This window comes from Crotalus tigris, unplaced genomic scaffold, assembly GCF_016545835.1.
Source record: "Crotalus tigris isolate CLP2741 ecotype Arizona unplaced genomic scaffold, ASM1654583v1 scf7180000018491.14276545383:2951260, whole genome shotgun sequence".
Taxonomy (NCBI): Eukaryota; Metazoa; Chordata; class Lepidosauria; order Squamata; family Viperidae; genus Crotalus; species Crotalus tigris.
In genome coordinates, this window is record NW_024097037.1 from 1562308 (window position 1) to 1574288 (window position 11981).

Consider the following 11981-nt stretch of genomic DNA (forward strand, 5'->3'; position numbering starts at 1 on the left):
AAAAGGAGGATTATACATGCACTATAATCAAGAGAGGGGCATTATTTTTCTCTCTTGTTGACTATAGCAGGGAGAAAATTATCCTACAATAAGCTTACATATTTTGAGACCATGTGGGGGGAGGGAAACAAGGTGGATTTGGTTCTAGTGGGTCCACATTCAGTCACCAATAAGTATCTTTGGATTCCCCATGAAGATCTATCAAATCAGATCTACACTGGCAGAACTTTGTGCCAGCAGAGTGAGAGAAACCTCAACAACATAAGTTTCCCACTGCCACATGTAAATCAAAGATTCTAATAAGATTGTCCCCTAAATCAAGGAACAAAAATATGATATAAAGTATATTGCCTGCCTCTTTTGAATTTCTTGTATATCCAATATGTATAAAAATAAATATTATCAAGAGTCACTAACATCTGAAAAGAGGTTGGTTGGTTCTGGGGAAGGAAATGGTTAATGCCCAGCATTCTTTACAGAGAAGTCTCTTGACATCCTGTTGTGCTTAGCTGTCAATAAAGCCTCATGTGACTTCTCTTCCTCCCTCCCTACTCAGAGGAGAGAAAAAAAAGAAAGGGCTGAATTTCTCTGGTGATGGGGTGTGGCGAAAAAAGTGTACATGTTGCAAGAGAACTGTATGTTTTCTGAGGTCTGACGTTTTCTGGCTGAGCACGTGATCTCACAGTAAAAGTATAAAGAGAACGATGAAGGAGAAGGGCTGCTTCATTCAGAAACCTCTCAGCCTCTGGAAAGAAGAAAGCAAAAGGCCAACAGAAAGAAGAAAGGAAGGATAGCAAACAACAGAAAAAAGGAACAATGGCTCAGCATTCTGAAGGGTGAGTCTTAGTTTTAAGACGTTCATATATATATCCAGCATATACTTTTCTCACTCACAGATGTTCCACATTAGAATTCTTGGTATTTCTTTCACTAACATGTCTTTGTGATCCCCGAAAAGAAAACTTTGTATGATTAAATAGATTTTAATCCACCAGTCTGATTCCATTCTGTCAGCTTGATATGTGATCTTTTAGTCTTATATCTGTAACTTTTCCCAAACTCTTTTTTTTGTCCAAAGAAATGTAACTTTTTGTTTGAACTTATCTTGTCCTTTAAGAATAGAGAGGTCCTTTCTCAATTGTCCAGAAAGGATGCTCTCTTTCCAAAGATTGCCAATTTAACTTCTGTGTTAAAGGATTAATGAGAAATTCTTTAATATGAGTTCTACCCTAAACCACCCCCTTTCTTTCATATCTTCAATAGAAAGTTTCAAGACCTTTCAGAAGCCCTGAAGGAAAACACCAAAGATGTTCATGAAGAGGCAGAAAACACAGAATTCATGAAGATTTTCCAAAAGGGACAGGTGTCACCTCATGAATTTAAGGTACATGTTTTCTGGTTTTGGAGAAGTTGTGGTTTATGGATAAATTACAAATTAAGCTGTAGATGTAGTATAACATAACTTGATGTATAGGAAATTAAGCTATGCAAGTGCAGTATAATGTAAGTTGATTTATAGGAAAATTAAATCACCTTATTATTCTGGGCACAGGAAAGTGGACAATTCAGATTACATTAGAACCCCAGATCCTTCAAGGCCTTCCCATGGAAGACAAAGAACCAGGTAGAAAAAAAGAGGGGGTAGATTTGTGTGAAACCCCCCCCTATATTCCCAGGATAATTGTGTATTTTTAAATGTCTACTATTTATTAACCTCAATGGTACAGCCACTTCTGCCAACTACAAAGTGTGCATCTGGTTTGAATTTATGCACCTTAGTATTTTAATAAAATATAAAAAATGAAATAGAGACAGAAGCCTAATATCATCCTTCTTCTGAGTTTGACCTTTTTCTCCTTAATTATGATTGGTATAAGCAATTTTTGTTTCAGTTCCCTTGACTCAATTGTAACTGATTTAAGCAAATGCTTTAGCTTTCCCAAAGCATAAACAAAAGTTCTATACAATCTTAAATATGTTTATTCAGAAATAGTTTTCACTAGAACGTATTCCTCAGTACATTAAGGAGTATGTTTATTAAAGTTAAGGCATAATCCAAATACTGAGCTCAACATATTCCTAGGGTGTATATAGATTTTGTTTGAGAAGAGAAAATTTATCAGAATACACAACTTTATAAAAGTTGAAAATATAGAATAATTAACACATGCATTACACATTAACAAAAGGAAAACAAGGAACGAAAACAAATTCCCCATGATAAACCTGACAGACAAGTCTGTGCTAGTAAATATTGTTGTTTTGAAACAAAAATATTACATCATAGCAACATTACACCACATACGCCTAGAATGTATATTCAACAAGAAATCACATATTATATATGTTTATTATATTTGCATAATATATCTAAAGTGAATTGAGATACTCCTAAAGAAAAATAAACTGATAGTGTAAATCATAGTATACAGTTTTGTGTTGGAAGAACAGTATAGAAGATGGGAAGACACAATTCCCTGGTTCATTTTTAGGTGGGAATATATTATGCATGTTTGCAATGTACCAGTACTAGGTGACCAAAAAATTGCACAAATACTTGAGTATTCATTTTCCAGTAGAACCGCTAGACTATTTCAACTAGAAATAGTCATTAGATATAAGTGCTGAATGGATAATGGAATGCTAGGAAGCAGGAACATAATTAATAAAACCAACAGAGGGGAAAATGAACATTTTTTACTAAAGTAAAATGGAAGTGATGGCAGTACAAACAAAATTCTTAGATTAACCTCAATTGAGGTTAAAATGCTTCTAGTAAATAAGTGTTAGAACTTCTTCAGATTCTTTTTCTTTGTAGATTGGCTGATCTCTAGTAAACACTTAAATATGAGCCAGCGGTGTGCTGCAGCTGCCAAAAAAGCCAGCTCAGTGCTGGGCTGCATTAACAGAGGGATAGACTCAAGATCATGTGAAGTATTAATACCATTTTACAATGCCTTGGTAAGGCCACACTTGGAATACTGCATCCAGTTTTGGTTACCACGACGTAAAAAGGATGTTGAGACTCTAGAAAGAATGCAGAGAAGAGCAACAAAGATGATTAGGGGACTGGAGACTAAAACATATGAGGAACGGTTGCTGGAATTGGCTATGTCTAGTTTAACGAAGAGAAGGACGAGAGGGGACATGATAGCAGTGTTCCAATATCTCAGGGGCTGCCACAAAGAAGAGGGAGTCAAGCTATTCTCCAAAGCGCCTGAGGGCAGGACAAGAAGCAACGGGTGGAAACTAATCAAGGAGAGAAGTAACCTAGAACTAAGGAGAAACTTCCTAACAGTTAGAACAATTAACCAATAGAACTCCATTATTACCTAGAGAAAATGTAAATAAGTTTTGATGTGTGTGTATGGTTGTGTAAAATTAGGTCTAAATTATATACAGTGAAGTATATTATGATTGGATCTGTTGTTATTTTTAGGCGTAAGAACAAATAATGAGAAATCAAATAGAATCAGGACAGTATGTTCCATTTTCTTCAAATGAATGTTTGCCCAAAGTTGCTGATTACCAGCTAATGGGTTAGGGAAGTTTCAGTGATTCACTACAATTTGCCATTTCCACTCAAAAGAATTAAAAGTAATAGTAAATGACAAAAAAAAATATCTGGAAAAGGAATAATTATTATACTTTTAAAATTGGTTGGTTTTAGAAGTTCCAGAAAAAATAGCAATATATTAAATTCTCTTAAGGATAATCTCCTGAAGCTGACAGATTCACTACCCTTTCTAAAACTGATTAAGCAGCAACTTCAACCACAATGTTGCTCAGTTCTCCCTTTCCCTAATTCTCAGCTAGTTTCTTACTGCAACATTTCCCAAATGAGAGTCTTCAAGTTGTATCATACTATTACTTTTTCATCTTCTTCCAGCCATAGTAATTATGCAGGGTGGGAATTATAGGAGCTGAACCCTCACATTTGAGGAGTCATCCCATCTGGTTAGGGCTGTTTTACTGTTTAGGATGATGAGCACTTCATTCTGCTTTTGATAAGTGAGCAACTCACAATACAAAAACAAAATATAGTAAAAAAATAAAATAAATAAGAAGTGCAACAGAGGAAATTACAGATTAGCAATTTAGACATTAACCTCAAGACAAATACATTGGATTTCAGACACCTGATTAAAGGTTCCATCCATTAATCTGCATAATACTCCATGGTCTGCAAGTGTGAAATAGTGGCATCAAGGTGAGCCAAATGGAAAATGCTAGTGCAAGGGGCACCAACACTTGGATATAAAAAGGATCCTAATAGTTAAATTAAAAAAGAGATTTTTTCATATAAATTTAATAATATAAATAAATAAAATATTTTTATCACATTAGGTACTCGGGAGTATAAGAGAAAGCAGATGCTCCTAAAATGTGTGGAATGAAGCTCTAACACAGTGGTTCTCAACCTGTGGGTCAGGACCCCATTTGGGGTCGAACGACCATTTCACGGGGGTCGCCAAACAACGCAGTCCACCATTTTTTCCCCTTTTCCTTAGCTGTACTACTCCCTTTTATTCTATTGGCTTTTGAAAGCCAATAGAATAGACTCTCTTGAATAGAGTCTAATTCTATTGGCTTTCAAAAGCCAATAGGAATTGTCCAGGCTGTCTCTGCCCTGCTGAGCCCGCCAAAACTCCCATTCTGCAAACGGTGCTGCACTAGTTGAGTAGACCTCGACTTATGACCGGTTGGGGGTCGCGGCATTAAAAAGGTTGAGAACCACTGCTCTAACACACTATTGTTCTAAGTATGTATTCTATTATAGTCTGAGACTATCATATTGTACTGCTAGCTGATGGTAGACTTATAGATCATTAAATACAAAAACAATGGTTGGCAAACTCACAATCTATATTCTCTTGTTCTATCCATGTTTCTCCCATGAATATTCTCAAGCCACACAAGGGTCCAAAACCTGGGGTGAAAAACAGAAACAGCTAAACAGTGCTAAAATTTTAGCAAAATTAGAGGCCAATCTAAGACTCTAGGAAATTAGCATATGTGGATATGCTAATAGCACCAGGGTCTATCTTGGGACTGCATGACAATCTTGTAGCCAACTTCGTTCCCTTATTTGCAAATTTAAGCCATTTTCTAGTATTCATTTCTCTTATAACCTACAACCTACAACTCAAGTATTTTCTTCAATTGTTGTGAAACTAGCTCTTTTATCATATCTAAACAAATGTTTCATGGAATTTAGTTAATATTTAAAAGATATCTAGTTTTGTTTTTCAGATCAAATGTATTTAGACTCAATATTAAGCAAAAGTATTTTATCAAAAAACAAAATAATGGTAGTGGAAAGATAACACCTGGGTTTTTTTTCTGAAAAATATTCCTGTGAATTTTAAAAACTGGCCTCTATCTAGTCGTGATATTGCACTGTAGGAAAATAATGCTGGAATAAAGTGAGGGTCTAGTTTGTCTCTAATTTGTCTTATTCACTGTAGCATCCCAAAGTTCTCCCAATGCTAGCATACGGGGGTGGAGGGGACATTTGTAGCATTTCTTACATGGAAAGCAACAGTAGATTAGGAAAACCACTAGAAACTTTTTTCACTAGCTATAACCCACTGATTTTATCAGTAACATTGCCAGTGAATGTTGAGTCTTTCCCAATGCTGAAATCTGTTAGTATACGTGCAGTTTTAGGAAATCAATTATATTTTTATAGAATATCTATAATTGGGATTCAAATGGTTAACAAGTGAAGACCAATCAAATTTAATACATATGGTGTTCCATACCTTATCCTCACATCAGTGAGGTATTTAAACAATTTAAGAAAGATTTTGAAAACTACATACAAGTTAGATAAATGAATGCCAATATAAAATGTTACATGGCAACCTTCCAAATGACATGAAATGGTTGAACACAATTTGTAGATGATCAAATAAAATTGGCCAGACATCAAATGCTACCAAAACTGAATTGGTTCTTAGGAGCCTTTTCCACCAAAAAATGGAATCCAAAAATCATGAACACTATGGCTTTTTAATGGAAAGGTGAATCTAAATATCAAATCAAATAAATAATAAACATTTACAACTTAAGAGAGATTTAGTAACTGTTTTTCTTTTCTTTGTTTTAGCTGTATTTGGCTTCTCTTTATTACATCTATGTGGCCCTGGAGGAAGAGTCTGAAAGAAACAAGGACAACCCAGTCTATGCTCCTGTTTATTTCCCCAATGAATTGAATCGCACAGCTGCACTGGAAGATGACCTGGAATATTTCTATGGCCCCACATGGAAGAAAGACATCCAATGTCATGAGGCAACTCAGAAATATGTGGATAGAATACATCATGTGGGCCAGCATGAACCTGCACTTTTAGTAGCCCATGCTTACACTCGATACCTGGGTGATCTGTCTGGTGGCCAAATTCTGAAGAAGATTGCCCAGAAATCTCTCAGTTTGCCCAATACTGGAAAAGGGCTGTCTTTCTTCAATTTCTCTGGAATCACCAACATCAGCAAATTCAAACAGCTTTATAGAGCTCGGATGAACAGCATCCCCATGGATTCTTCTATTATTGAGAGAATTGTTGAAGAGGCCAGAAAATCTTTTCTTTTGAATATTGAAGTGAGTAATTAGTCACATCTATTTAATTTTTGCAAACCCAAGAAATAAGTAATTTTAAGAAATACATTGACCATGACAATTCTCCTTCATAAACGTTGATCGCTGTTTTATCTGGGATATTGAAATATTTCCTTCTTTATCAATAACAGTCAATAACAATGGGGTGACCAATGCTATGATTTTCATGGAACCTTTCCTCTAGCTTAATACTGAACAAAAACATAAGTAAAAGAGAAAGTTGATTATGATGCTGGAGCTTGGGTATGGTAGAAATAATTGTGCTGAATTTTAAAAGTTTAAAATGACCCACTCAAATAAAACAAACTACCTATTAGAATCAATCGGTCTTAACAATAACTAATTAACATATTACCATATTCTTAAAATGCTCCTGCAGGACCCCTACAAATTGATTTGGTTAATTTTTACAAAGGAGCACAGATTTCATGAAATAAGGAGAAAAAAAACCTTTGAAAATATAGATGGTGGTATTCAAATCTATCAAAATTCCTTGTTTCCTTACATCTGTTTATAGACAATTACATTTAAATTCAGCCTGGCTTTTTTCACTATATTTTTATACCATTTTATATCAATTGAATATTATTAAGATACTTAGACTATTATATCTCAAAGAACATTGTGGAAAAGGACAAAGGAGTTACAGCAGCTCCATGGAAAAAAAGTTACAGTGTAAGAGCCTCTTTATCTCAAAAGAAAAAAACTGAATAGAGAAAACCATAGTGCACCAATATTATAAAAATGTTTTATACCAGAACCTTAAGTCAGCCAACAAAGGTCAAATTTCGATGATTCAAGACATATTTTTAAAAATACATTCCCATATTATATATTGCTAACTGTTGAATTTCATTTTTATAAGATGTGGTCATGGCCAATAACATGAACATTTTAAAAAGGGAATTAGATTATTCATTATAGTTATTCATTATTTCAAAAAAATAGAGGCATTTAGCAGTACAGAATTTAAAATTAAAAGTATATGTAATTGATCAATGATCTCATGGGCCAATACTTTCTAAACTGAGGAAAGTCCAAATTCCATTTATACAAATGAAGTATTATGTATTTGATTAGGAGATATGAGCTGGAGCCCTCTTTCTTTTTCTCCTCCATGTTATCAGTATTGCAAACACATTTTCTTTACCTACAGATAGATAGAAACATAAAACACTAAATTTTCATATTTATCTATGCACTAGATTTGTAGTGTTTCATATTCAAATTATTCATTACTCATATTAATTAATGCAAAGTAGATGGCCATAGTTGAACATATTAAACATACGTTTTCTACATTGCTTCCCATATTAAAAGTTATGCTGAAGCAGGAGAACTGGAAGGAAGCTTTCTAAATTCCTTAAAATGGGTCTTGCAAAATCTAAATCCAGGAATAAAGAAAGAAAATACTTCCTGGCAATTAAACTACCGTGTGATTAATTTTTCCCAGGTGTTTCAGGAGCTGCAAAAGTTGGTGAATCAAGACAAGCCTCCACAGAACAATCATCTTGGGAAATCCAAGTTAGATTTTCACACAACAGGAAACAACAGAACACAGAGTAAGAAATTATTTTAACTTTCAGATTGTTCTTGCAACTGCAATGAAAAAATAACGATTCATTAATATTCACTATCTTTTGTAATTTATTTTCTTGTTAATTTTTATCCTGGATAATTGAAAAAATCAGTATATATTATAAAATATGCCCACTTAGAATCATTTTCACAGCTCCCATTCCCACCTACCTTCTCCTGGGCATCTAAAATATGTAAGTTTGGTAATGATTAATCATTATGTAGGCCATATGTTAAATATGGAACATTTTCAATTCACAATATGAAAACAGATAGAAAATTTAGTTATACTATAAATTACAAGTGATTACCAAAAAACTTTTTATCATGCATGTCCAAATATTTCATAAAATAATCCATAGGGAGGAGAATGATGGGGGCATCTTGACTGTTAGATGCCATGATGCAACTGAATAATTTCATCATTTCAGTGATGTCACAATGCACAGTGTTGACTCTTGTGGGGGAAAATATACCCCCTTCGGAGCGGGTTCGCAACTTGGGTGTCCTCCTTGATCCACAGCTGAATTTGGAACATCATTTGACGGCTGTGGCTGGGAGGACCTTTGCACAAGTTCGTCTGTTGCACCAGTTGCGACCCTACCTGGACCGGGAGGCTCTCCTTACAGTCACTCATGCCCTTGTCACCTCGCGTCTGGACTACTGCAACGCGCTCTACATGGGGCTACCCTTGAAAAGTATTCAGAGACTACAGTTGGTCCAGAATGCAGCCGCGCGAGTGATAGTGGGTGCTCCTCGATACACCCACGTTACACCTATCCTCCGTGAGCTGCACTGGTTGGTCTCCAGGTCCAATTCAAGGTGTTGGTTATTACCTTTAAAGCCCTATATGGCTCAGGGCCAGGCTATTTGCGAGACCGCCTACTACCTCATAGTTCCCTTCATCTGGTTAGATCCCACAGGCTGGGCCTCCTTCAGGTCCCGTCGGCCAAGCAGTGCCATTTGGTGGGGCCGCGGCGGAGGGCTTTCTCTGTGATGGCGCCTACGTCTTGGAACCAGCTCCCCCCAGAGATTAGGCCCGCTCCCACTCTGTTGGTTTTCCGTAAGCTGCTTAAGACCTGGCTTTTCCGGCAGGCCTGGGTTTATAAAATCTGACCCCTGGATGACTGTTATTGTACTGTTTGTTTCGTTATGTTTTATGGTGTTTTTATTGTTAGCCGCCCAGAGTCTTCTGGAAGTGGGGCAGCTTATAAATTAAAAAAAAATATTATCATGTTGATATCACTGAGGCTTGTTATGGATCTGCTGTTTAAAGATTTATGGTCATATATTTGAATGCATAACTATAAGACTATGCTTAACTTTTCATGATTGTTCTTATTTACAAGTTATGCATTCCCTCAACTTCCCCACCCCACATAGTTATACATTTGAAAGCTATAAACACCAAAAGGTTGCCTATCACGTAATTTAAATCCACATAATTGTGATATATTATATTGTCTCATAAACTTGCAGAACTAGTAGGCTCTATACTATGTTGAGGCATTTAGTGATGCTATGACTATTACTAGAACATTACTTAAAGATCTAGAGATACAGTCTTTCCAGCTGTTTATTCATTCTGAACAACTTTTGTTTTCTTAATACAGTTCCAAAGGAAAGTGGCCAAGCACAGATGAAGCTGTCCAGCATCCCACTCTTGCGTTGGACTCTTGCTCTTTTCTTGTTAGCAACAACAGTTGTTGTGGGCTTGTATGCTCTATGAACTGAAAAGAACTTAAAGCACTTTTACTACTACTTGCCTACTCCTAAACTAATGCATTTTTAAAAAATTGAGGGTGACAAATTTAGATTATCTCATGTATTAGAAGTGTTGAGCTTGACTATTTTTCCAGTTCTAGGTATTGTTGTTACCAACAGTTTTTTAAAGAAATTTTTGTCAAATACATTTCTCTAAAGAACCTGAAATGCCACTTTATGACACGCCATTAAACCAATAAAAAGCCAAGATGAGAAAAGAATAACTTGCCATCTGGAATACATGAGGAATAAATCAAGCTGTGATATTTTGTCCAGTGTTTGTGTACAAGATTTTCTACACAGTATATGTTGTATTGCCTGTCTTTCTTTGTCCTAAAACACAATAGTGTTAACTTCGTGCAATATATTTCTACTAGTTTAAAGCGGTAGTGAATTAGCAATGACCTTTCAGACACAGAATAAAATATTCTTGTATTTGTACTTTGTACTTTTAAGTTATACTGTATGTACTTTTATTAAAGCTCCTTGTAAGTTAACTCAACTTTTTATATATTTATCAGATTGTTTGTAGAATGTTTGCCTTTCCATACTGAGTTATATAACTGATAGAAATGGACTAATCAGTACACTGCCATAAAGCTAATGTATTCCTGTATTTGGGAAGATAATTAAATCATTCAGTACCACAACTATTATAAAATCCTTTAAACATTGAAAAGACGTTTATTGGAAGGATATAACATGTGATCTCTGTAATAGCTGTTTATGTTTTAAAGTCCAGCAGTACATGCATATCAAAGGTTTATTGCCTTAATGTTATTGGCTAATTTAGGATTACTTTATCATATTTTAGATTCTGGAAAAATGCATTTGTTATGACTTAATTTAAGTTTAAAATATATTTACTAAAAATATAATAAAGCTTAAAATATGTAAGATAGGTAGCAATAAATATATAAGTAGCAGATGTAATTAACACACAAGAATATTTTTATTTCCAAGAAAACTGACATTACTAAAATTTCATATAACCATATTGATCTTCTTCTAGATTAATTATAAATTGCCATCCAATTCACGCTCACATCCATGAAAAATAATTAAAATACCCTTATGGGTACAAACATGGCGTATACAGAAATAGAATACTATTTTTTAATTCTAGCTATTTTAGCTATTGAGTAATTTCTTGATTTCAGTGAATGTACGAGGACAATTCAGAAATAAATCTCCATTTGGTTATCAATGACAGACACTCATAGATACACCATTTTTATTATACACATTAGAAAACTACATCACTTTTTGACATAATCACTATTCAAATTGTCATAATGTGTTACAAGGTTTGAAATTCCTTAGTAGTAGTCGCTCAGTGCCAAATCTGGGGTATGGGGGAGGAATCAAAACTTCTTGGGTACATCTAGCGGTGTGCAGGCAAGCCTTTTCGTGAACCAACACCACATAGGAAGTGGTGCCATAGAAAATCCCGCCAAAGGAGTACTGCTAGTGAAGTTCATGGAACGTGGTTGGACCATCAATTCAGAAATCTACTCTGAAATGTTACAAAAACTTAGACGAGCCATCCATAACAAGCATCGGGCATGCTGACTTCCGGTGTGGTGTTAGTTCATGATAATGCTTGCCCGCACACCACTAGATGCACCCAAGAACTTTTGAAGCAGTTCCAAAATTATTATACAGAAAACTAAAAAAATCTCATGCTGCAAAAGACTGAAAAAAATGCCTTGCAATCTTCTAATGTGTTTTCCCATGTAAAATTCTACCTGAAAATGCTTCCAGGTTAATTCTTTAATTCAACAATTACTTGCGGCATCCTTGGAATTCTGTAGAGCAGTGATTCTCAACCTTTCTAATGCCGTGACCCCATAATACAGTTCCCCATGTTGCGGTGACCCCCAAGTGGGTGTGGCCACCAATAAGAGGGAGTAGGACAGCTAGAGAAAAGGGAAAAAAATGGCGGACAGCATGGTTTGGTGACCCCCATGAAATGGTCATTCGACCCCAAATGGGGTCCCGACCCACAGGTTGAGAA

At 35.4% G+C, this 11981-nt stretch overlaps 1 protein-coding gene across 1 annotated transcript; it reads left to right on the forward strand.

Annotated features, from left to right (window-relative positions):
• The first annotated feature begins 607 nt into the window (after positions 1 to 607).
• On the forward strand, positions 608 to 10466 carry HMOX1 (heme oxygenase 1). Its single transcript, XM_039353068.1, has 5 exons — positions 608 to 836; positions 1264 to 1384; positions 6113 to 6604; positions 8076 to 8184; positions 9814 to 10466. The coding sequence occupies exons 1-5, from the start codon at positions 817 to 819 to the stop codon at positions 9927 to 9929; spliced, it is 858 nt and encodes a 285-aa protein (XP_039209002.1). The 5' UTR covers positions 608 to 816; the 3' UTR covers positions 9930 to 10466.
• Positions 10467 to 11981: the final 1515 nt, after the last annotated feature.